We start from the raw sequence: 27324 nt of genomic DNA, 5'->3' as shown, positions 1-27324 counted from the left end.
CCAACAGCACTGCAGTATGGCACACTGCCAAAATCCTGAAGGTTTTATGTCTTAATTACTCCTCATTCTTTACAGCGACCCTCTCTGTGGGTATCGCCACCTGGCAATAAAGAGGAAACTACAACGTCTTCCAATGGGCTATGCCTGTGAGGGATGGAAGAGACACAGGGCAGACTTTCTCTAATATAGCACTTTGCATAAGAGATAGCATCCTCCTCCTATTTGTCTTCAGAAAAATCTCTTCCAAATCAAGGTACATTTTCCCCCAAGTCCTGGGGGAGGTCAGTGAGCCTCAGAGCTAAACTGATTAGAAGGCACTGGCTAGACCACATGCCTTTGGCTTTTTTTCTGAAAATCCATAAATGTGTGTTCATTCATTAAATCACCTGCAATTATACCTTCTTAATACTCACTCCTTTTCTGCAGGGTTACATTTTAAAAAAATCTCTCCTTAACATGAATAAAAGACTATATTAAAATTAGACTTACAAATGGGATCACAAATATAAGTTACTTCTTCATTTGGCCTAACAGCTAAGAAAAGCTTTAAAAAAAAAACATCAAATAATCAATCCTTCCATGCACGGTTAGTCCTCAGGCTGGGAAATCTTCATTTGAAATTCCACAAAGTGATTCACCAATAAACATAAAAGCAAAGCATTAAGATTTTCAAACTGATAAACTTAAAATAATTTTGTGCCCAATCTCAATCTGAGGAACCAAAATATTCATGTGGGACATGGATTCTGGAAAGCAGAGTCACAGAAGGAACTCTGGGAAGTGTGTTTGCAGACCCGGCAGCATCGGCACTCACGAGCCCAGTGGCAATCATGTCACTTCCTCTCATTAGAACTGTCTTTCCCCACAGACTCAATTAAGAGCCTGTACCATTTACTAGGCATTGATTCAGGCATTTTCAGGGAAGTGGGCTGCAAAGAGCGGCTGAACGCCCCTCAGCTCCACAGTGGTGCAGGGTTGGGAGGGGTGAGCATCCCACACCATGGACAGAAGTCTTAGGTTGACTGCATGGTGTCAGCTCTCACTGTCAGAGCAATAGAAACGAGAGGATGGGAGAAAGCGGTGCAGTCTCTGGGGTCAACCTGGGTGAATTCAGGGCATAATGAAGCACTTCATAATAGCATTTCATTACAGTCAAATATGCCACAGCCTAAAGGCCATGATTTAAGAGATAAGCCCACATAGTTACATTCACAATTTCAAGTGGACCCATGTAAGATCTCATTTTTATAACGAGGAGATGGAAAAAGCATTATTTACACCCAATCAACAAATTCATGGAATGTGCAGGAAATATGCCAGGGAAGGGAAACGATCTGACCTCCTGCCTTCCCCCAATCAAAGGAGCTCTGAGTGTGGGAGCCAGAACCTTCTGCTTCAAAGTTTGGAGATTCTCAGAAATCGTTTGTGTGAAAAATCAGATCCTGTGTTACAGAGGACACATTTTAATTCATACAAAAGATAAGGGGATATGGCTAACTGGAAGGACTTAGGCAAACTCAAGGTCTCACCAGAACGAGCCAAGGGTCCCCCAGCCCTGCCCAGGCCCACCCACAGCAGGAGAACATCAGGTGAGTGGCCAGGAAGAGCCATGTCCAGGAGAGGCCTTTCACAGTCTCTCTCCAGAATCTTCTTTCTGAACTCAGCATGCTATTGAGAAGTTCTGAGTGGAATTTTCAAGCAGTTAGAAAAAAAGCAGCAAATTCTAATTCTGCTTCATCTGCAGGCTGCATCTGAGGGCCTCAGGAGAGGCTGTTCCATGGCTTCTCACCCACGACACTGTGGTCCTGGGCTGGGTAAAGTGAATCAAGGGCTCCAGTCCCTGCCTGCTGCCTATGAGTAACGGAGGAGCTACGATCTTGAGACCTCACAGGCCTACCCTGTGGAGACACAGACATTCAACAACGGCCAACAGTAACACAGAGTAAAGATGTCAGTTAGTTCAGGGGACAGAGGGCTAAAAGGACCTCATCACTCTCTCAAGTTCAGTTGCAGAGGCAATGAAAGGAGGCCACATGCTGTGCTGGGCTGAGGGGTGACCTGTTGATAGTGCGGTTTAAATGAAAGGGCTCCAGACACCAGAGGGAGACAGAAAGGACGAGGGTGCAGGGAAGCAGAGGGAAGACGAAGATGATGAACACGCTGTGTAGAGGGAAGAAGGGAAAGATGAACACATTGTGTGGGGAAGGGAGAATAACCAGCTTTAAAACACAATCACACACGTGACACCACTGCACACCCACCTCCTTTTTGGAGCTCACTGCTGGTGGTCGGAGACAGGGGAACAGTGACTACTATTTGGTAGGGAAGGAAGGATCCTGAAGGGAGAAACTGCGTTTCTGTAAAGAATTCCCTAAATCACTAACAATGGATTTGCAAATCTACCTTTTCAAAAATGTCCACATATTTGTCTAACGGCAAGAATTAGGGGCTCACAGACTGAGGCACTGACCCGCTACTTCAATTTAAGAATCTGGCTTGACCATGCCTTGACAAGCAGCAAGTGCAGGGAAATCCCCAGGCAAAAGGCATTCTATTCACCAAGCACTTACTCTGACTAATCACAGATTCAAACTGTGTGTGTGTATGTGCGTGTGTGTGCATGTGTGCATGCGTGTGTGTGGGGGGTGGTGGTGGGGGAAGAAGAGAAATAAGAAACAACTTCCCTCTCTGCTTCTATCTTTGCACTGGGCCCTCTCCACTTCCGCCTTCAGCCTATTCTTCACTCAGCCAACACGGATGCTGCTAAAATCATGTCTACCCTCCAGCAACTGCCATCTCACAGCAAACGGCAAAGTCCTTCCAGGTCCCCAAAATCAGATCCCAAAATGTGGCCTCTCCTCTCTGGCCTTATTTCCTCTCTTCCCGGCCACCCACTCACTCTGCTGCAGACACAGTGGCCCCTGGCTATCCTCAAAACACCCCAGCCACTCGCTCGCAACTTGGGGCCTTACTACTTGCTGTTCTTTTTTGCCTAGAAGACCCCTTCTTAAACCTGCTTCAGGCCCTTCCTCAGCTGCTCTATCTTGTTGAGGTTCACATTAGGGAAAACTGCAACCTCCCTGCCCCAGCTTCACTCTCTCTCCTCCTTCCTACTTTGTCTTAGTGTCAATCATCATCTATCACACTGAGGACTTCACGCACATGTCTTGTCTTCTCTCTGGCCCTCCTGCTGGAGCATGAGCTCCCGGGGGCCCGGAATCTGTGTGCTGTGGCCTCTGCTGCATCTCTGGCATTAAGGATGGTGCCAATCACTTAACAAATAAACGGATGAATGGATAAGTGAATGGGTAAATGACAGATTTATTCGAGCCACCACTGTTACAGATAAGGAGGTAAACATGTTTAAAATACTATCTGTAGAAAATGTGCAAGGAATCATCTTGCATACGGGACATAAATACAAAGTGTGAACTGCCTTCTCTACCTTCTCTAGCAAACAAACATATTTCATCTTCAAAATATTTATTATGTGGGAAATTTAGAATAAGGAATAAAATGAAATACAATGAGATGAGTCTCCTGAATACCAATTTTTGTTTTTAAGAAAAGGAAAAGGTTTTTCTACCAATATAAACCTCATAGCATGAGGCAAGCCTAAAGCAACCTACGAAAACACAGAGCCCCAGATAAGTCAGAACCAGGATTAATGTTGCTCCCATTCTTATTACAAACTTAAGTATAAAAATTAATGTGAACAACTCCTCCCACAGGGGAGTCCTTGGCAATCTTCTCCATGCTTTCAACAGGAAGAGCTACCCGAGTATTCTAACCAGAGCTCTCAGTTCATGCAATTTCAAGAGTCCCCAGTCTGGGCTGAGACACACTTTTTGAAACCTGCCAGGGGGCTTTAACCCAAACAGTACTGCATGGTGGCAGCTCCCTGTTGCTTCATCCAAGGAGAAGGCAGAGTTCAGGAGAACAAGCAGTCACTGGGGTCAGAAAAGAGGCCGGTGAGGAAATATCTCTTGTTCCTCTAGCCCTGCCCCGCCGAGAAACACACTTGAATCAAGTTTTCTCAGTGTCAGAGAGAGGCCTCAACAGCCCTGGCTGTGTCCATGTAGGGCTCTAACCTACCTTGACCAGGTCCCCCCTTCCCTGGCCCACCGCCTGCTGCTCAACCCTGCTCCTCAACCCTGCTCCTCTGCTTTTCCTGGGCTTGTGAACTCAGGGGGCTGCCTGAACCTCCTCAGATTCTGGTATCTCATCCACAGGTCAGAGATGAGCTGAGAAATGGCCCCTGACTGAAGGAGACCCCAGCAGCTGCCCTGCATCCCCCTTCAATGCCTTGTGCTGAGGGCAGGATGGATATTGTTGTTAATTATGCACAGGTTCCTAGGCAAGCTGCCCCTCTCAGGCTCCTCATCTGTGAAATGAGGATAGCTGAACTCATCCAAGGTCTGCTGAGCATTCTGAAGCAAGAGAATCCTTTTGGAAATAAACTTGTATAGGGAAGTCCATCTGGTAAACAGGTAAGGATGGATAGAGATGCTCAGGCTGGAGTGGACTTGGGAAGAAGACCAGTCTCACCACTCACTCCCTGTGCCCCTCTAAGGAGCCTGGGATTCTCTACAGCACAGCTGGAAACCCTGGAGCATATGGCGGACAAATGCCCTTTCAGCTACAAGATGTCATGGTCCAGTCATCACTGGTAACAGCTCCTCTTTAAGAAGAGAGACGACTTCTGGCATCCCTCTCCCCTTGTCAACAGCAGGAAAAGTCAGACAACCCAGTCATAAATTGGGACTTTTCTAATTGGAAAATAGTTGCAATACTGCACTCTCACAGAAGATAACCTAAGAGGGGGAAAATATTCATTACTGATGAGGTTTATCTAAAGATAGATGTATTTTTACATCTTTCCCCCACAGATACAACCCACCTCCATCTGAATTGTGGAAAAGGCCTAAACTGAGTGGCCCAAGATCATCCTGGTAACAGGCATGTCCCTGGCCTCCTGCACAAATTAATGAATGTCTCATTGGTGAACTTCTTGATCCTGATTGATCCTTGAGAGGAAGGTGTGAGGAGTGTAGCAGGAGCTGGCTGATTACTAGACCCGTGTGCAAGGAAGACCCCGGTGAAGGCCCGACATGAATGCTGAGTGCATCTGTGGGCACTCTGGAGTTGCCGTCTTATCTACGCAAGGGGGACGGCACTTTGGGGTGTAAACCTAACAGAGAAGCGGAACCCAAGAGTGGGTATTTTCCTGAATAGAATCATTGCATGCAAACCATAAATAAGGAAGAATTGTCTACATTTACAGTCCCCAATTCGTCTCCTTCCTTCTCTCTTGACTTTAGTCAGATTTTCACTAGTGCTACTCCACTGACAACTGCTGTCAAGGTCACGAGTGACCTTCATGATCCAAAATCCATGATCGCTTCTCAGTTCTCATCTTACTGAAGTAACCAGGCATCACGTGATGCAACTGATCACTGTCGCACTTTGAAGCCCTTCTTCACTTGCCTCGCAGGGAGCACCTTCTCCCATTCCATTCCGTCTGTTTCTTCACCTGCCTAGCAGGGAGCACCTTCTCCCATTCCATTCAGTCTACTTCTCTGGCCACCCCTCATCAGTCTCCTCGGCTGGCCGTTCATCTTGTGGACCTCTTCATGCTGCTTAATGCTTCAGAAATCAGTGCTCACTCAGCAGTCACATTAGTCTCAAGGCCTTAAATATTTTATCTCAGCCAGGACCCTCCCTATGAAACTCCAGCTTGCATACACAATTGCCTACTCTAGCACTCCCTTCAATGACCAAACCCTAACAACCGCCCTGAGCTCCCACACTCTCCCTTCAAAGTAGCCCACTACCCAGCCCTCAGTCTTCCCATCTCAGTTAACAGCTAGTCCATCCTTCTAGGTGCTCAGGTCAAAACCTTGGCAACACTTTCTCTCTCACTCCACATCCCATCCAGAGGCAAATCCTCTTGGCTCTAACTTCAGAACCCATCCAGATCCTTACTACTCCACTACTTGTACTTCCTCCACTATTCTCCACCTGGTCCAAGCCACCATCATCACCTGCTTAGTTATTCTCACAAACTCCTCCCTAGTCTCCTTGTTTCCACCACTACCCCTGTCAGGGTCTGTTTTCAACAAATGGCTGGAGCAGTCTTGCTGAACTGTGAGATTGAGCCTGGTACTCTCCGGCTCAAAAGTGCCAGTGGCTTCCTGGCTCCCTCACTGTAAGAGCCAGTGTCCTTAGCAATAGCCCATGAGGTCCTACATAATCTGGTCACCATCACCTCCCTGACCTCCACCGGCCCCTGTTCACCCTGCTCCAGTCACATGGGCTTCCTGTCTCCATCCCCACGCCAGGGACATTTTACCTCTAGGCCTCTGCCTCGTTCTTTCTGCACATGAACTCTTTCCCAGTGATCTATAAGGCTTGCCTTGCCCGCTCTTTGCCCACTTTGGGTCTTTGCTCAAAGAACACCTTAGTGAAGCCTTCCCACTGGCCAGCTCATCTCAAAGTTCAACTGCCCTCTCCCTCGTCTTCCCCAGACCCCTACCTGCTTTATGTTTCTCTACAACACTTATCGTTCTTCAACTTACCACACAACCAATGTTATTTACTTATTTCATTTCCCCATGAGAAAGAAGGAGTATAGAAGCATCACAAGAACACAGCTTTTTTTGGTCTGTTTTGTTTACTCAAGTAGCCACAGCTCCTAAGGCAATGTCAAGCGTCCAGCAGGTGCTCGATAAAAATGTGCTAAGGGAATGAAAGGTGCTCTTATCTCATGGGGTTTTGGAAGGGCTTCTAAGGAGCCATGTACTCTCTGAAACTCAAAGACAAATTTGGAGTTCGATTCTTTTTTTCTAGGAAGAGAATCACAGCCTTAGAGCCTTGAAGAGATTTGTGACTCAAAAATAAGTTGGAAGAACCAGTAACACAGATGCTTGAATTTAACAAGGATTATTATAGGTTTCTTCAAACAATGAATAAACTTCATTCACAGCCATTTGCTAAAATAAGAATGCGTGATCCACCAGTGGCGTGATTATACTATGTTCTTTCTTCAGAATTTCTAGCATAGAGTCGAAAGATTTGTCTTGGGAATTTTTATGAGCAGATTTTGAATAGGCAGCATGATTATCCTCATTGTCTGTGAGCCAGAACACCGGTGAGGATGAATAAAAATGTGTTTTCATAGATTTGGAGGCCAACTCTTATATTCATGCAAAGCTGAAAGAAAAACGTACCTGTAAGACGCGCACGCACATGCACAGCACGGGAAGGTCCAGGTGCGAAGGTCCAGGTGGGCGGCTGTCAGGCAGATATCCATTACCTTGGCCCCACTGGGAAATTACCAGACCTTGTCCCCAAATAACAAAACCCATCCCTTTTACCACCCACCCTCTAATTCCAAAACAAGTTAAAAACAACAACAAGAAAACTCCACACACAAAATTATCAATCATCTACCAGGTATAGAAATGTCACTGTGTAAGAGCCAAACTCCAACACACGACATGGCTTACCTTCCCCTATCATAGAGACCCCCACGGACATGCCCATGAACTTGCTTTTGGTCCATACATGAGTGTTGACGCACAGTCTCTTCTCCTTGCACTCACAGTAGAAGCAGGAGATGGGTGGGTGATGGGACACTTGCTCAGCCACAAACCTTAGTTTGTAGCTTTTGGAAGGGTCATCGGCCATTGGGTGTTCATGACAGCCAGCAGGAGAGCGGGGAGCAGTCCTCTTAGGCTTGATCCTGTCCTTGGGAACTTCCCAGGAGCAGTGAAATGTCTCGCCTATGATGGGGTTGTAGGGCTTCTTGGCTAAAGCACCCTTGCGGCCCTCGTGAAAGGCTGTGAGATAATACTCCACGAAGCAAATGACTCTCTCCTCTGGTGTGGCCCCAGCGGTGATGGCCAGCAGTAGATCTGGGTGCGCCATAAAATCTGCATACATCTCCAGCAAAGATCGCTTCTCCAGGATAAAGGTGGGAAGCACCACCTGCATTTGGAAGCACACAAAGTCAGACAGGAATCCTTGGGATTACATGGAAAAGCTGAAAAGAAAAGTAAAGGCTGCAACCACTGTCAAGCAAATTCAGAACATCTCCAGCCAGGGAGCAGTCTGTTTTGACTTGTGCACAAATGACAAATCAAGGGAAACAATATCAAAGAAATGAGAAGTGGCAGTGGAATCAATGGGAGCCCAGCTTTGTCAACAAGACTGTTCTAAGTGATTTTCTTCCTTGCTTACCTGGGCTAACACAATAGTCTCTGTCCCAGTCTCCACTGCCATCTCTCCCCTAGCTCTCCATTATTTAGGGATGTGAAGAAAACAGCCTCAAAGGGCTTTTCTGTATTCCTCCTGCCATCAGGCACGAACAAGTGGGGCGGCGGGGGCGGGGGTAGGGGAGACGGCAATCAATGTGTTCCCACAAACATGGATACTGGGGTTTGCTGGTGCCACTTCATAGGGGGTCCAGACAGACCAGGACCCACCACCAATGACAGTGTGCATTGGGAGACCTCGGTAGAAGAATGGTGTACAAGCCCCACCATGGCCGGGGAAGGGTAGGACTGTAGAAAGAGCCCACCTCCAGGAGGGGGCAGGCCCATCAGCAGGCAAATGTCCACAGAGCTGCCGCACAGAAGAGGGGCCATGGTGATTCCATCTGTGAAGGTCGGTCCTCAAGGCTGGTCCAGGAGAAACCAGTGGAAGTTACAAAGCAGGCTGGCACTGAACCTGCTGAACCTGCTGCTAAAGGACTGGCAGAGTGGCTACCCCTACGTTTGTTATTGGCACCATGACTGAAGACAGAAACCTTGTAGGGCCCGGATAACTCTGGTAGAGATAAGACAGAGACTCCTCATTGATCCGAAGTGGATCCAGGTGGTTACTCAGGGGGCTCTACAACTCCAAATGTCTGTAACCCAATGATTACTTGATCATTTGCTTTAAGTCACTTAAAGCAACTGAAGGTATTCTGAAACTGAGAAGCCCATAACTCATTACTGTTGCTGCTCTTTAAAGAAGAGAAAGTCCATTTTTCACTGTCCTAGAGTGATCTTAAAATAACTTAAAACAAATATCGGGTATTTGTTTTTTTGTTTGTTTTGAGACAGAGTCACCTTCTGTCACCCAGGCTGGAGTGCAGTGGCACAATCTCAGCTCACTGCGACCTCCACCTCTTGGGTTCAAGCAATTCTCCTGCCTCAGCCTCCTGAGTAGCTGGGACTACAGGCCCTGCCACCATACCCAGCTAATTTTTTTTATTTTAGTAGAGACGGGGTCTCATCATGTTGCCCAGGCTCATCGTGAACTCCTGAGTTCAAGCCATCCACCCACCTCGGCCTCCCAAAGAGTTATCGGGTATTAATAATCCACCCACTTAGCTGCAACACACAGCCAGCTTTAACCCGGAGCATCTCATCCTGTTCCTCCTAACGTGGACTCACAGGATTTTGAAACTGGAAAGCTAGCCCAGATCTGCTGGGCCATGCAGGCAACACGCCGGGTTCCAGTGAGTTGACCAACACCATGGGCCTGGTATACAATCCCTCTTTACATAACGAATTCTGTCCTTCCTTTCTGCAGTCCTTCACCCCCATGAAAACATTTGGGAGGCTGTATGATCACGGACCACAAATATCACACAGGCTCACAGATCTGTAACCCTGACTCTACTTCAGGATTCCAACCCCGTTCCCTGCAAATGGCTTGGATATGATGGAAGGGAGAAGAGACACCGCTGTGGTTTGAGTTTGTCCCCTCCCAAATGAGTGTTGCAATTTGATCCCCAATGTGTCAGTGTTAGCAGGTGGGGACTAGCAGAAGGTGTACAGGAAATGGGAACAGATCCCTTACGAAGAGATTAATGCCTTCCTTCAGGAGCGAGTTCTCACTCTCTCAGGACTGAATTAGGGACCGCAAGAGCATGCTGTTCTAGAAGTGACTTTGGCTTCCTAGACCCTTGTGCTTCCCACGTGATCTCTGCACACACCCGCTCCCTTTTCTGCCACGTTTTGACCCAGTGCATGGCCCTCACCAGAAGCCAGCCAGATGTGACACTATGCTCTTCAACTTCCCAGTCTGCAGAACTGCGAGTTAAATAAATGTACTTTTCTTAAAAACTACTCAGTCTCATTCTGTCACAGCGACACTCAAGGGACTAATACAGATGTCCAGAGAGAGACAGGCAGACATGAGAACAGCAAAGTACAGAAATTTCAGAGGAAACTAGAAAAAACCCCGTCTGCTAGAGAGGTAAAGCTTGGTGGATCTCCTTTAATGCTTTTCTATCTTTCATTTAAAAAGTATGTCAGGAGAAAATGTACCTGTGCTAAATAAAAAAGCAGCCAGATGTAAAATTGAACATGTAATACAATCCAAGAATCATAAAAACACTCAAAACCTTAACATGTCTGTCTGGGTGATAGAACGGAGTGATTTCAACACTCTTTTTTCTGAGTATCTTTCTGCTTTGCTTTTATAATACACACAAAGAAGAAACATTATTTAAAAACACAACTATGCAAATCAATGGAGGTTTCCTAATTTTCTTTAATCCACAACTTGAAAAAATTGAGAATCTGGCTGTCCTAGGATCTCATCCGGCCAAGAAAAGCATTTAGCTTGAAACAGCCTTCAGATGCCACCTCTATCACTTCCTATGCCTTTTTCGTGGGGACAGGTCGTCATTCAGCAGCCATCACTGTGCTCTCTGGGGGCTGCTCTTCCAATGAGGCTTCACTGGGGTCAGGCTGCTGTGTTCTCCCACCACATAGCTGTCCAATAGCAGAGTAATTGACCCCCAAATACTCATCACACTTCCCTCTTCTGCCCCAGAATCACCCAAGGGCTCCCCTATGAACTCCACCCAGATAGGGTGGCACAGGTTGCGGAGTGTGAATTTCAGCAGCCTGGAAATCCCTTAATGAAGCCAAATCAATGACAAAGGACAGGTGGCCAACAAATGTCTGCATCTGCACCCCTTCCACAAGTGACTCCATCTCCTGCTCTCTCCCTTCCCAGGTCCAAGGGGCCCTGTGATCAGAAGGCAGGCCAGGGAAGGGGAAGGACAGAAACATACACGGAGGCCATCAGCCCTGACGGGTATAACTTCAAACAAAGATAATTTCGTAACCTCGGCTCGTGTCTTTTTCCCCACTCTATGGCAATGGGGCTTCTGTGGCAATAATTCCACCCTGAACACGAATCCTCATGTTTGTACCCAAGATTAAAGTTAACAAGGAAAATCGATACAATGTTTACTCTCTAGTTATGTACTTTTGAAAAGGAGAAGAATTTAAGATATTTTCCCCAATTTAATCAGCATTTCTGAACTCAGAAGCTGAAGGATTAAAAATAAGTAAGTAAGTAAATAAATAAGAAAAAGAATTCCACTTGGAACCCTGAGTCATGGAATGTCAGAACCAAAAGGCAGCCTTCAGGATGATTTCGTGCAACGCCCTGGTGCCACAGGCGAGGGCACTATGCCTGGGCCACCCAGTGGCTGAGCCAGCAGGGAACCTCAGGCTCCCAGCTGCCACCTCCAAGTCCCCTGTCATTACCCCATGACACATCACGATTATCTGTTTCTGGTTAACAAGAACATCTTCTCTCAGTGGACAAGGGAGACAGTTAGGATGTCTGAGCCACCCCAGCTGCTGTCATGGATTAAGAAGAGGGGAAAGGACCAAGCATGGTGCCTCATGCCTGTAATCCCAAGAATTTGGGAGGCTGAGGCAGGAGGATCACTTGAGGCCAAGAGTTTAAGACTAGCCTGGGCAACACAGTGAGAATCCATCACTACAAATAATAATAACAATAATTTTTTTAAAAGAAGTGAGCAAAGGAGATAGAATGGGCAAGACTGTGGGACATGAGCCCCACCTTCTAAGGCCATTTCACTCTTCCCAGCATAGCAAGAAAATCCACCATTCCAAACCCTATCATCAACATCATAAATGGAAGGGAGATCGCTGCAATGAAGGAAAGGCATGGGAGGTGTAGCTCCTGAACTGGATGTCCAGCCTCCTGTCATACCTCCAACTCTCCTCCACCCCACAGCCAGAGTCATCTTTCTAAAATCTCTGTAAGAGATAAAGCCCCCACCTCCCTCTGGTCTCACACAATATCCTGACTGACTGCCCCCATCCCTCCCTGCACAAATCTCCCCTCACACACACACACTCCCTTTTCCTGCCCTTTCTCCTGCCCTGTCTATATGACAAAAAGTTCATCAGCTCAAGTAGCTCTCTCCTCTGTGAAGCTTTTTCTGACTGTTTCTGCTTCCAAGGCTAAAGCAACAACCCCTCTTTCCCATCCTCTACACCTCACAAATATCTCCACCTGCAAGGCTTTTTTGCTTTTATTCATGTACACGTTTCAAAACTGTAGTGGACAGATACCTGACCCCTTAGTACCCAGCAAAAAACAAGACAAACAGATGAACTGCACGAGAGACACTTTTGTTTCCTTTGACACATTGAAGTTACCCATATTTTTAAATGCAGATTCTCACTCACCATGCTTTTAATTCTTCTGAATATATCCAGCCAAGTTTTCAGCTGCTGCTTCTCTCGAGGAACATGAGAACATTCACATAACATACCAACTTCTGGACTGAAACCAGCTTACATGGAATCTAGCTTATTTCAGGAACATGTTTTGGGGGGTAAGGAACCAGAGCCTCACCTATCAGAAGTGCACTCTAAATGTCTAATGAATGAGTAGACTCAAAACCGGTCTGCCCCACACTCTACTGGATCTCCTAAGACACCTCTGGGGCCAAAAAGAATGTGGCTGGACGACCTCCAGGATGGGCCTTCAAAGGCTCCAAAGGAGCCAGAAGGAATGAAATCACTTGTATGAAGGCATCTTCCTCTTCTCTTTACCAAAAGGAAAAAAAAGAGGCTCTGCTCAGCAACCTCTGCCAATTATTACTGCCCAAACTGTTTAGTCTAACTCTTAACTATGGTGGGGGCGGGAAACAAATCCAAACTGAGGAACAGTCTGAAAAAAAAAAAATGAAAGCAAAGAAAACCTGACTTGAACTCTTCAGTATCACTGCCATGAAAGGGAAAAAGGAGGGGAATTTTCTAGGCTAAAGGAGACTAGAGACATCATAATGACCAAATGTAACATAATCTGGGTTGGATTCTGCAGTTTTAAAAAACAGCCATAAAGGACATGATTGGGACAATTTGGGAAAATTCACCATGGGCTGAATATGAAATAATATTGCCTCAATGTTACATTTCCCAATGTGACAAATGTATACTATAATGTCCTTAGTCTTAAAAGATACTCACTAAAGGGGTAGGGAAGAACTGTCATGATGTCTGCAACATACTCTAAAATGGTTAATCGAAAAATAAACATACATGTACGATATAGTTTGGCTGTGTCCCCACCCAAATTTCATTTTGAATTGTAACTCCCACAATTCCCATGTGTCATGGGAGGGACCCAGTGGGAGGTAATTGAATCACGGGGGTGGGTCTTTCTTATGCTGTTCTCATTAATAGCGAGTAAATCTCATGAGATCTGGTGGTTTTATACAGAGGAGTTTCCCTGAACAAGTTCTCTCTTTGCCTGCTGCCATCCATGTAAGACATGATGCTCCTCCTTGCCTTCTGCCACGATTGTGAGGCCTCCCCAGCCATTTGGAACTGTTAAGTCTGTTAAACCTCTTTTTCTTCCCAGTCTCGGGTATGTCTTTTATCAGCAGCATGAAAATGGACTAACACAATATGTAACACACATATGTACATGCATGTGTATGGATAAAGTTCTGGAGGGAGAGAGCTTGAGAGCTAGAGAGAAAAATGGAAGAAGGAAGGAGGGAGGAGTGGAGGAGAGAGGCTGGCAGAGAGGGAAGAAGGGAGAAGAAATGCAAAGCACAAAATGTTAGTAATTGGCCAAAAAAGGTGAAGAATATATGGGAGTTGATATGGTTTGGATTTGTGTCCCCACCCAAATCTCATGTCAAATTGTAATCCCCAGTGTTGGAGATGGGGCCTGATGGGAGGTGACTGGATAATGGGGGCACACTTCCCCTTGCTGTTCTTATGATAGTGAGTTCTCATGAGATCTGGTTGTTTAAAAGTATGTAGCACCTCCCGCTTTGCTCTCTTTCTCCTGCTCTGGCCATGTAAGATGTTGAGAGCTTCCCCTTCGCCTTCTGCCATGATTGTAAGTTTCCTGAGGCCTCCCCAGAACCTGTACAGTCTGCAAAACTGTGAATCAATTAAACCTCTTTTCTTGATAAATTACCCAGTTTCAGGTAGTTCTTTATAGCAATGCAAGAACTAATACGAGAGTCCATTTTGCTATTCTTGTAACTTTACTGTAGATTGGAAAATGTTCAAAATAAAAAAGTTGGAGGAAAAAGAAAAAACGTTCTACTGGGGATGCAATACCTGAGAACATAATAATTTTCAAAGACAACCTTCCCAAAATTGCAGACTGAGGGAATATGGGCTCACAGCCAACATCAAGTCCAACCTACTAGGTATGTATTCTGTACTTTGAAATGATGTGGCTTTGTCAGAGCACGAAAAAAAAAGAATACCTGGAGAGATGGAGCAGAATGGGTTGGGAGCGGAATTACTATTTCCTCTTTCATCTTCTGTTGTGTGTTTCACTGGAGTTTGTACAGAACACCAGATCAACTTCAAAACCATGAACTGAACACTCTGGACAAGATGTCATACTTTTCATTAAAACAGACTTCCTAGTCTGGTCTGATTTCTTCCTGTCCTACAATCTCCTGGGCACCCTCTCCTTTTTCTTTCTTTTTTTTTTTTTTTTGGTGTGTTTGCAAATAAGTAATTTAATCATCCATTTCTTGGACAGTGGACACCAGGGATACAGACCCAAGGAGTGGTGAGTACTAATTGGGCTGTCTGCCTCCGACAGAGGGTGAGTGATGGCCCAGCTGTTCAGACTGATGGCATCCAAATGACCTGAAATCACTGCTATGGATTTACCAAGCCATCAATAAAGACTGCCTTTTCTTCCATTAACATAATTAAGACAATGAACTATTTGGGGGGAAGGAAAAAAAGAGAGGATCTGCACTAGGGACTCAGAGAACAATTAATTACATTTAAAGTGGCATCAATCTAGAAGTAAATAATCTTCAGGTTGGGCTCTCAGGCTCTTAGAAATCTGAAATAAACAATCACCATAGGGGAAGGCACAGGACACCTGGAAAGAGGGATAGTCCCCTCCCCACAACAGGGAGCACAGCTGGCCTCTGCAAATAGAAGGCCAAGAGTAGGTGCAATTGTCTTCAAAGAAACACCAGTTGCCTGGGTGCAGTGGCTCAGACCCGTGATCCCAGCACTTTCAGAGGCTGAGGTGGGAGGATCGCTTCAGCCCTGGAGTTCAAGACCAACCTGGCTGCAAGACCTTGTCTCTACACAAAAAAATGTTTTTAAATTAGCCACGTGTGGTGGTGCATACCCGTAGTCTTACTGCAGACTTAGCCATTTGTAGGCTGAGGCAGGAGGATCGCTTGAGCCCAGGATTTTCCGGCTGCAGTGAGCTATGATTGCACCACTGTACACCAGCTTGAGCGACAGAGCAAGACCTTATCTTTTTAAAGAAAAAGAAAAGAAAGAAAAAAGAAGCATCACTTCATAACCTTGGAAGTCATCTTCCTATTTTACCCTTAGATGGGCAAACACACCCAGTGCAAACAAGCAAGCAGAGAGGCCTCGACCACCACAAAGGTTCATTTATGTCCTATTTTGAGAAAACCAGGAGAAATACACGGAAATCCAATTTTACAAAATAAAGGGCAGATAATTCACACTGCAAAAGGTTTCTTGACTTAGCCAACCTTTTCCCTGGGTTTCCTTAACCTGCCAGCTCCCTTCACACCCATTTCATGGTGCCTGAAGCATTATGAACAGCATTCATTAAAATTTTTGTTAGATGGGAAGAGTTTGAAATAAAATTTTACCTTTTCCAAGAAGATATTTACTACATAGAAAGATATCTGCTGAAGTTAATGCCTGTGTTTTCCAGAGTCCCAGACACCAGCTCTGTTGGGAGCAGAACGTCATCCCTTAGCAGTGACTAGCCATGTGTACGTGGCAAATTCTTCTCCCCAGGACTCAATTCCTCAGTTGTAAAATGGAGAAAATAAAAATACCAACCTTCTAGGCTGATTGTGAGTATCAAAGGGCAGTATTAAATCCGTCCAGTGCCTACCTAGCATCCAGGAAATGCTCATTCTAGGCAGGCTCAGATTATAGACCCCTATGATCAGGAAACAGTAACCTCATTTGGAGACCAGGGAAGATACGAGCAACAGAAATTAGACACAACCTTGTCACATAATATTTCAGTGACAATGCTGAAAGCTAAAATGACTCACAATGCCCAGAGCAACCCCAGGACCACCACTGATACTTCTATAAACAATCCGTCACCTGCTCAGAGAAAAAGAAGAAATAATTGTATAAGACAAAAACATTGCCGTGAGAATATTTGAAATATTGCAGACTTAAACTGTTCTTAGAGCTCAAGCCAGGGCACAGCACTCATTATCTTGTGTAACCTTCTTAGATGCCTGTAAGCAGGTACGACTATTCCATTTTACAGATGAGGAAACTAGCGTCCAGAGAGGTTTTGCAATTTACAATGGCTAAGTCAGTGGAGAGCTGGAATGAGAATCAATGCTGCTTGGCCAAGGCCCATGCTGGGTCGCTCAACACCCCCAAGGGGCCTGAAGACTATCGTGACTGTCACTCTTTCTAGAAGTGTGGATTGATGAGCTGCTGCCAACAGGCCAGAAAGGGAGCATGGAGATCGCACAAACTGCATCCCCTCATGAAACAGATTTACACAGACAAGCTTAGGGAAGCCAGGTCTCCACTCTGTCTTCTATTAAAAGGCAAACACTTGGGAGAGATAACAGGCTTTGCTTGACAGTATACTGAAAACCAGATTCAGGGAGAAGAACAGCTGGAGGGATCTGGCAAGAGAAGTGGAAGCAGGACCAGGGAGACCAGAGATCCCTGAGGTCCACATCTCTGCCTTGAGGGGTTCATTTCCAGGATAAACACTGGCCTGCTGACCCTTTTCATTAAAATTTCCCTTTTACACAAAGGAGCTCAAGCACCACAATGTTAATCTTTGCATATTGTGATTGATGCTAGAAATCGGGCCTAATGAAATAATTCAATCAAAGGAAAAAGGCTGTATGACCAAGAAGGTGTTCACTATATCATTACCTATAACAGCAAGAAGCCAAAAAGAGACAACGTGACCAACCACAGACTATTTGTTGGGAAAGTAAATGATAATGCAGCCATATGGTAGAATGTTATATATCCATTGAAACGTACACAGGTAACGATGTCACTTTCGGTAAACCCGTGGTGAGTACATGATGTCTACTGTAGTGTGATTCTATATACCAGGGGTCGACAAATACAAGCCATGGGCCAAATCTCCACTTGCTTTGACAACCAGTTTTACTGGAACAAACTATAACCATTCATTTCTGCATTATCTACAGCTGCCTTTGTGGTCAAATGGCAGAGTTGAATGGTTGCAGTAGATAGAACACAGTCTGCAAAGCCAAAAACACTTGTTATCTGGTCTTTTATTTAATTAAATACAAAATTTTTTAAAACAATGTGTTGCTCTGTTGCCCAGACTGGAGTGCAGTGGTATGATCATAGCTCACTGTAGCCTCAAAATCCTAGGCTTAAGTGATCCTTCTGCCTCAGCCTCCCCAGTAGCTGGGACTATAGGTATGTGTTACCACACCTGGCTAATTTTAAAGTAGTTTTGGTAGAGACAAGGTCTTGCTAGGTTGCTCAAGCTGGTCTCAAACTCCTGGCCTCAAGCGATCCTTCTGCCTCAGCATCCAAAACCACTGGGATTACAGATGTGAGCCACCTGTCTGACCTTTTACAGAAAATGTTTGCTGGCTGTGTGCAATGGCTCTTGCCCGTAATTCCAGCACTTTGGGAGGTCGAGGTGGGCAGATCACCTGAGGTTGGGAGTTCAAGACCAGCCTGGTCAATATGGTGAAACCCCATCTCTACTAAAAATACAAAAATTAGCTTGGCATGGTGGTGTGCACCTGTGATCCCATCTACTCAGGAAGCTGAGGCAGGAGAATCACTTGAACTTGGGAGGCCGAGGTTGGAGTTAGCTGAGATCACGCCACTCCAGTCTGGGTGACAGAGCAACACTCTGTTTCAAAAAAAAAAAAAAAAAAAGGTTTGCTGACCCTGCCCTATATTATCCATATATTTTATATTCTTTTGTATCCATTCAACATTTAATTTTAAAATTAATTTAATTTTTAAAAAAGTTTCAGTGAACATTGCTATGATTTTTGACACATGCAGTCGATGCTTTCTAAAAATGCAATCAATTTATAATGCCATCAGCAAGGAGGTGGGGCATCATTTTTACCCTGTATACGCTAAATATGTATCTACTATTTTGTTGCTGATTTAGAAGGTCTAAAATAAGGTCATTTGTTTCTTTGATTAGTAACAACTTAAACAATTATTTAAGAGTCATAGAAAATTATCTCAGCAAGCTTCTCTAACAAAACATGAATTTTTTTTTTTTTTTGAGACGAACCTTCGCTCTTGTTGCCCAGGCTGGAGTGCAATGGCACAGTCTCGGCTCACTGCAACCTCTACCTCCGGGTTCAAGAGATTCTCCTGCCTCAGCCTCCCGAGGAGCTAGGATTATAGGCGTGTGCCACTACGCCCAGCTAATTTTGTATTTTTAGTAGAGACGGGGTTTCTCCATGTTGGTCAGGCTAGTCTCGAACTCCCAACCTCAGGTGATCCGCCCACCTCGACCTCCCAAAGTGCTGGAATTACAGGCATGAGCCACCGTGCCTGGCCTCAAACCATGAATCTTGTCTCACGTGTTCTTGACTGATGAGCTATGAATTGGGTATCTTTAGGCTAGGGACCTCATCACCAGAGCACAGCTCAGTCCACTAGTTTTGGCCACAATCTGTATCCCCAACCTCCTACCTACTCTCTGAAGCCAGCTGTGCTCTCTGAAAGGATTCAAAATACACTGTTCGATATTTTTCTATATCTATAACATTGGAGTTCAGACTCCATCCTCTGAGAAATCCATACAGGGTTACAAACAGACACACACATCCTAGGCTGCCATTATCTTTAACTACCACCCATAATCTCAAGTTCAAGCATCCCTCTCTCTGCTACTGTCCCATATGTCCCATTCACCCCATCCAGTCTCTAGTCCTACCAGCACCTTTGACCCATTGACCTTGTACTGTCCACCTCCCCGCTGTGGTCTCACTTCCCTCCACTCCCAGTAGAGTCCCTGGCCCAACCCTATACTTACTCCCTTTGATCTGCCTCAAGCAACAATGCTACTCTCTCCCTCCATCCAGGCAACTAACTGAGAAAACCTTAACTCTGTTTAATCCAGCCCCTCACATTCTGTATATCTCAATCTGGCAGCTCAACTTTCTCAGAGAAACAGAGACAACATGCAGACTCTGAGTTTAAATTCACAACCTCAAAACCTTAAGTGGCCCCCTGGTGGTGTGTGACAATCCTCCTACCTGCTTCGTCTCCCCAACCACTTATTTCCTGTCTTCTCCCTTCTCAAACCTCTAATAACTCTTTGCTCTTTTTCACTCCCAGCGGGTCACTTTCCTGCTTTTCTCACTGGGAAAACTGAAGCAGTCCGGAAAGTTCACTTGATAATGATAACAGCAAACACAGCATGCACTTTGTGCCAGGCACTGCTCTGAGTCCTTCACACATCACTATGTATACATACAGAGTGGCCCTATGAGGAAGGTACGATTATCAACCCCCTTTTAAAGGTGAGAAAACAGAGGCACTCAGATGCAAGGTAATATATGGACAGGAACTCAGTGAGATGCCAGCCCAGGCAGTCTGGCTCAGAGCCATGTGCTTAACCACGAAGGTCTCCTGCCATCTTCTGGTGTCTGTACCCCTCTCTCTGCCTGGCCCCCCTGCTGCAATGGATGGATTATCCTATCTCTGGCCAATTCCCCTTCCACGCACTGGATCCAATGCCCTCTCACCTCCTTAAATTCCCGCACTCATCTGCTTCCTCTCTCCTGTAGCATTTTTTCCTGTCTCTTAATCCCATCAGCATTCAAGCATCTTAAGAAACCAAATCTCCCTTAATTTCAGATACTCCTACAGGTTCCACCCAATTTTCTGTTCCCTTAATATCAAAGTTCCTTGAAAGAGCTATCTTTACTCCCTGTCTTTATACCACATTTTTTCCCATTCTCCCTTGAATGCACTCCAATCAGACTTTGGCAAAGCCAAATACAAGGGTCCATTTGCAGGCCCCAGCTTTCTGGACCCATCAGCAGCAATTTAACACAACTGATCAATTCTTTCTTCTTGATACTCTCTCTTCACGTGGCTTCCACAACATCACACTCCTCTGACTTCTATCCTACTTCACTGGCTGAACCTTCTTAATCTCCTTTGCTAGATTCTTCCCATCTCCCTGACCCCTCCATGTTGGAATATGCCAGGATCCTGTAATTGGACATTTTTCCCCATGTCTCTACTCATTCTCTAGAGAAACTCATCCAGCCTCATGGCTGTGAACACCATCTATACATTGTTTCCTCTCAAACTTGTACCTGAGCCTCACTCATGAACTCCAGATTTGTATATATCCAAATGACTACATGTCTTTTTGAATGCCTAGTGGATGGATATCTCAGATCTAATCAGATCCAAGACTGGATTTGTGATAGCCCCAACATCTCCAACCTGTTCTTCCCTAGTCTCCTCCTCCTCCATAAAATGGAGTGGTAATCTGTTACATTGGTGACTTCCAATAAACCACACCTCCTGGAATTTACACTTTTGCATAGTCCTCCTCAATCTGGCCTGGATCTGTGACTTACTTTAATAAATAAAATAGAAGTGATCTTGTGCCAGTTTGGGGCCTAAGTCTTAGGAAGGCTTATCAGCTTCTACTTTTGCCATCTTAGAAGCCTTGAGCTGCCAATTAAGAAGTCTGGTGACCCAGCTGGAGAAACCATGTGGCAAGAACACATGAAGAGAGAAAGGTCCTAAGACTTCACGAAGAAAGAAGAGCCCAGCTCTTCTGGCCAAGTCCAACTCACCAGCGAACAATAGGCATGAGTGACCACTGGCAAGACCAGCATAAGAGCTGCCCTGCTGAGCCCATTCCAGATTGCATAACCATGAATAAAAAAAATTGGGGGATGGTTAGTTACCAGCAATAGATAATTGAAACAAATGGCAATTAATAATAAATGGCAATTAATAATAAAACAATAAAACAAATGGCAATTAATAATTATTATTATTCTAGCTGTTCAGGCCAAAACTTTAGAGTCATCTTTTATTCCTCTCTTTCTCTCATACTGCACATCATATGCAAATCCTGTTGGCAGTATCTTCTATGCACATCCAGAATCAGCCACTAGCACTGTGCCACCAGCACCTCACCTAGGTTACTATAGTAGCTTCCTCCTTTTTTTTTTTTTTTTTTTTTTGAGACGGAGTCTCGCACTGTCGCCCGGGCTGGAGAGCAATGGCATGATCTCGGTTCACTGCAACCTCCGCCCCCCAGGTTCAAGCAATTCTCCTGCCTCAGCCTCCCGAGTAGCTGGGATTACATAGGTGCCCACCACCACACCCAGCTAATTTTTTATATTTTTAGTAGAGACAGGGTTTCACTATGTTGGCCAGGTTGGTCTCAAACTCCTAACCTTGTGATCCACCCACCTCAGCCTCCCAAAGTGCTGGGATTACAGGCGTGAGTCACCACGCCTGGCCAGCTTCCTCTTCTCTTCTACCCTGACCCCTGCTCTTCACACCCCAGTCACCCCGCCTCAGTCTATTTTTCACAGCAGAGTCAAAATTACCCTTTAAAAATACAAGCAAGCAGGCATGGTGGCTCATGTCTATAATCCCAGCACTTTGGAAGGCCAAGGCAGGTGGATCACTTGAGGTCAGGAGTTCGAGACCAGCATGGGCAACATGGTGAAACACCGTATCTACTTAAAATACAAAAAATCAGTTGGGCACGGTGGCACACACCTGTGATCCCAGCTACTCGGAAGGCTGAGGCAGGAGAATCACTTGAACCCAGGAGGTGGAGGTTGCAGTGAGACAAGATGGCACCATTGCACTCCAGCCTGGGTGATAGAGCGAGACTACATCTCAAAAACATAAAATAAAAATAAAACAAAAATACAAGTAAGATCACATATTCCCTTGCTCAAAACCCTCCAGGGGCCGCCCGTATCACTCAAAACAACATCCTGAGCCCTCACAATATCCTAAACGGCCCTATGACCTGCTGTCTCACCAACTTACTCTCCTGCCAATTCCACTCAGTTCACTCTGATCCATCCACATTGGCCTCATGCCCAAATGCCAAACAAGATCCATCTTGGGCCTTTTTCACCCCCATCCCCTCTGACCAGAACACTCTTCCGTAGATGCTCACATGGCTGTCTCCCTCATTTAAATCTGGTCTCCACTCAAATGTTACCTAGCCACCCTGACCAGTTTACCTAAGAGGGACTCCCATCCCACCACCAGCTATCCTCCCTAACATGCTCTGTTTCTCTTCATTATACTTCATCTCCATCTCCTTTTCTTTTCGTCCTTCCTTCCCTCTCTCTCACTTGTTTCTTGTCTGTTTCCTTCCATCATCACTCAGGCCCCATCAGGGCATGGATTCTGAATGCTCTGCTGCAATCCCACTGTCTAAAACAGTATCTAGCATGTGCAGTGCTCAATAAATACATGTTACATGAGTGAACGCATTACAAATGGTTGCCTTTCATATCCCGGAAAACTAGGTAAAAATGGTCCTAAGCCTCCAACCTCAACACTGCATTTTGTGGGCCCTTCTTGGAGCCTGGAACTTGGCACAACAGTCATGTCAGGATCTCCCTAACACCACACGATGTTGCTCATTTGCTCAGACTTTCCAAGGCTTCCCATAGTCCTCAGGATCAAGTTTGTCCCCTTCACGTGGCCCATAGGCTCTGTAGGATCTGATCCTAACGCCCACTCCAGGTTCAATGGAGCCACTCACCAGCATGCACAACACTCCAGACCTTTGGTGACCCTCCACCTCACTGTGGTTCCTCCATCCTCTCTTCTTTTCCACAATATGTGGAAATACAGTGGGTTATCCAGTGGTGGTAGTCACCAGTAACTTGGGGTTATGGTGCCATCCTGAGCAAAGAAGGCAGACAAGGGTGCTTCTGGAAGCAGGAAGCTACATGCTGTGTGGGGCACAGTGGAAAGTGAAAACGCAAGTCCCCTTATTTGAAAATTATTGAGAATTTCAAGACAGTGATAGCAGGGCATTAATCCAAGCCTGGAGCCCTTCTGAACATGGGGTACTGAGCAACCTCACAGGTCAAACATCCACGAACCTGGCCCTGTCTGGTAACCACAGTGAAACATGGCAAGATACAGCACTACGTACCCAGTTGGGCTGGTCGTGACTCACAAATGTGTCAACACTGGCACATCCTCAGGGATACGGAAGTATACTTGTTTTTGGAGAGAGACTAGACCTTCATCCTTGAGGTGAAGAAGATTCTCTCTCCAGAGTGCCTGCTCATCAGATACTCCATTCTGGCTAAGTTCTTCCACTGCTTGCTTATTTAGTACAGGGTTAACTTAATGACATGGACAAGTGCCAAGAAGAGAAAAGGGGACAGTAAGGAGAGAGGAAATTTCATCAACCTTTTTATAATGCAAGGCAACAGAAGCCAAGAAACCACATAGGATAGTAACAGTTCTACCTCTTTCTCTCACAAGTATTTCAGTTTGTCAAGTCTTCCTTTGGTTTTTGAATGACAGAGTCTTCCCTGTAAAGTAAGTTAATAAACTCTAGACAGGAAAAGTTATTCTTTCAGGTACTCAACTGAGTATTGGGAGAAATGCAATGTCTGCTCTTTCAGGAAGAGGCTGTGGCTCTGAAAATGCAGAACAATCATATTCTAATAAAACAATAATAAACACGAAAGGCATAGTTGCGGTATTTCTTTATTTTAGGCCAAGACAGGAATAACGTGAAGTCGCTCAGACACTCAGCTTGCCATAATATAGTCCTCTCAGCATTTTCTTGCTTCTCCATATCTGACCTTGGCAATTTCAATTTCTCTTACAATCTCTTTCCTCTGTCATTCATGATTCTAGGTCTGAGTTTTATAAACATTAAAAAAAATCCACAATGAGAATATATTTTACATCGTGACCCAGTACACATGTATCAAAAGAACTAGGTTTCATGTGCAGAATGCTCTGATATTTTCTTCTGTATTTTATTTCATTCTTTAGAAATGGTTTCACAACCCACTAATGGTTCATGACCCAGTTTGGAAACACTGTGATTTTAGATCGTACTTGTATACATTATTATCATGCACACTTCATCAAACTTTAACTCAAGCTCCATCTGGGTGTCTACACAATCTACAAGAATAAAACATGGGTATCTTTTAAAAGTCAGGCATTTAAATGACTCCTGTAGCTGAAAAACAATGAGCATTATCCAGCTAGAGGACTGAAATGAAGGGAAGGCAGCAGCATGGAGAACAGGTCGTCATAGCTTGGCGTGCAAAACAAAAGCAGCCACACAGAGGGTGGAGGATGGCGAAGAGGGAAATTTCTATGTCTGGCATCCTCTGTGTGGGCCCACTGTTTTGTTTAAAGTGGTGCAGTCTCCCAGAATATCAGACACGCTCACATTCAAACCCATGAAAACACTTCAAAGAAAAGATTTGTCTGTCATCTGAGAGGCTCCCATCTCCTCAGTCTCTCTCCTATCTTCTACAAATGGTTAGTCACCCTGTTCTGTCATCTTCCTCTTCAAAGAATTCCTCACACTCCTGCCACTTCCCTGTCTCCTCTGGCCCCCTGCCTAGCCCGAGATGAGATTGTGGAATCCAGAGCCTTCACTGTGGCCAACCAAGCCAACTGCCCTTAGGGCTGTTCCCCAGGCTGTGCCTTCAGTGGCTCTGACATCCACATTTTTCTAGCTGGCCTTCAGAATCTAGAACTTCCTTCCCCAGCACACCCTCCCCACAGATCATGTCTGTCTGTGTGACAGCTGCTTCTCTACCCTACCACAGTCAAATCACATAACATAGCATTTCATAAGGATAAGATGGTGACACACTTGCTAGGAGTTCAGCACCGGGTTAGGTCCTCTGCACGCCTCCTGCAATTCTCATGCCACCATGCCAGGAAGGCTCCCAACTGGAGTAACTGTCTGGGAGTGGAACCCAGGAAGGACGAACTCCAGGTTCTTTCCATCACCTAACAATGGCCCCAATGACACCACACAACCTTTCAGCTACATACAAAATTGCCTTTCCTGCTTGCCTCTAGAATGAAGCTACTGACTAGAGGTGAGGGGTAACGTATGTGGGACCCTCTCCATGACATTAGTGGTGAGGACACGGGTACTCTTGGTGAAGTTCCTCAGGAAGCACCCTGCCTACACTCAGCACCAAGAAGAGTTGGTTCCACTTCTACCTATGGCAATAAGATTCGGATCACCAACAAGGTTACCCTTGGGGACCAGCGGTTACAGCTAAGGACAGCCCTCAGCCAGTCGTGAGGTTGGGTGTGCAGAGTGGCCTCATTCCCGGCGCCACCATTTGCCTTCCCCATCTTTTCCCTCTATGGCCACTGTGTCATAGTCATCTCTGTAGGCCACCTACAATTATCTCTAGAACACAGCAAGAAACAAAGAAATAGTACCTTGAATTTTCCATACCATCTCATATGCTTTTTCTGATGTTCTCCCTGCCCTTGTAGAGTAGCACCTCCTCCCGAGAATCAAATGCAAGGCTGCCCAGCCCTGAGGATAACCATGTGTGTACAAAAATGTCCTTTCAAATTATACCTGGAATATCCATACTTGAAAGCAATGCTGGCCTTTTTCCCCACTCTACTTCTCCAATCTCACCGCAATGAAAAGAATGTATATAGAGAAGGCTTGAGGATAGAGACAGAACCCCAACAATGGACCACAAATCCAGGGGGACATGCCAACCTACCTTGGTCAAATCCATTCCAAGTTTGAGTTGTGAAATGAGATGAAGAATTATACTACGCTGATCCTCCATGACGCCCAATTCCGTCTCTTCCTTATCTTCATTGTCACTTTTTTCATCTTCAGACAAAACCAATTCAGAGCCTGAGTTTGGCTAAAATGAAATAATCAATAAAAATCACCAGCTGGTCCAACAGAAGTTAGAAATAAAGTGTATGAATTCATATGCTTTGCAATGACAGAAGAAACCCAATCCTGTCATGCGCAGAGCTGCTCTGTGACCCAGTCCTGTTGGCCATGGGGCAGATGAGTCCCCTGGGGGTCGGCTCTGTGCCTTGGACACTGCATATCCCCTTTCACCTCTCCCGTCTTCCCCGATTAGTGAGCCTAAGGGACTTCCCCTGACAAAACAGCTCCCTGTTCTTTAAGAAACTAACTATAGTATATGGGTATGAGCTCCCTTCATTTTGCCTATTAGCAAGTAGGAGTTTACCAAAGTTAAACTCCCGTTAACTTACACGACCCAGGCCACTTCATATCTAATATAAATTTTTCTGTTTAGAAGTAAAAGTTGGATTATCCAGGGAGTAACTAAAATTATTTATGGAAAAATGTGTAAGACTATTCTATCCAAATCAATTAGGATCACTCTACCAGGTGTAAGAAAAGGCTGAGAATTGGCATTAATTTAGGGAGGAAGACACCAAATGAAAATGTAAGGCAAAACTCCTGAAACTTTATAATACTACTGGGATTCACACTGGCCAACAGACCCTGCTTTCCTCGATACAAGTTTATTAATTCAATTACTCGATTCCATCTTTTCACATTACATAGAAAACAGGCAACTTACTAAACTGGGCAAGGGGATTACTGCACATACAATTTTCCAATATCCAAGTATTAAGAACTCTGGCTACAAGGTACACTTGCCCTCAGCATTCTATTGAAAGAAGTCTCCACATTCCACACTCCACATTTACCTATGTTCTTATGATGCTTGCTTATATATAAGCAAAAGCACTCTGCACAGAACATTATACATTTCTTTCCAATTATCAATAACAGGTCAGACATAATCTACAGAAATTCAGAAGCTCAAAGGTATTAAATATGAAAGGATACAGACTTGTCCAAATGTTCATGCAAAAAACGAACAATTTACTAACCTCATTAGACAGAATCATTTTATATCTACAGGCACTTCTAACATACAAAGGTTATTTTAGTGGCCAAGGTGTTTAA

At 45.1% G+C, this 27324-nt stretch overlaps 1 protein-coding gene across 2 annotated transcripts in view; it reads right to left on the bottom strand.

Annotated features, from left to right (window-relative positions):
• Positions 1-27324, bottom strand: part of OSBPL10 (oxysterol binding protein-like 10) — a 409019-nt gene that overhangs the window by 13191 nt on the left and 368504 nt on the right. For both annotated transcript variants that reach the window (XM_011985422.1, XM_011985430.1), the window contains 2 exons: positions 26084-26233; positions 7509-7989 (listed from right to left, as the gene is read on the bottom strand). In XM_011985422.1, the coding sequence (XP_011840812.1) occupies positions 7509-7989; positions 26084-26233 (631 nt within the window). The remainder of the gene's footprint in view (positions 1-7508; positions 7990-26083; positions 26234-27324) is intronic.

The sequence above is a fragment of the Mandrillus leucophaeus genome, unplaced genomic scaffold (assembly GCF_000951045.1).
Source record: "Mandrillus leucophaeus isolate KB7577 unplaced genomic scaffold, Mleu.le_1.0 Scaffold107, whole genome shotgun sequence".
Lineage (NCBI taxonomy): Eukaryota > Metazoa > Chordata > Mammalia > Primates > Cercopithecidae > Mandrillus > Mandrillus leucophaeus.
Note: the sequence above shows the minus strand (reverse complement) of the source record. Positions and strands in the feature narration are given on the sequence as shown.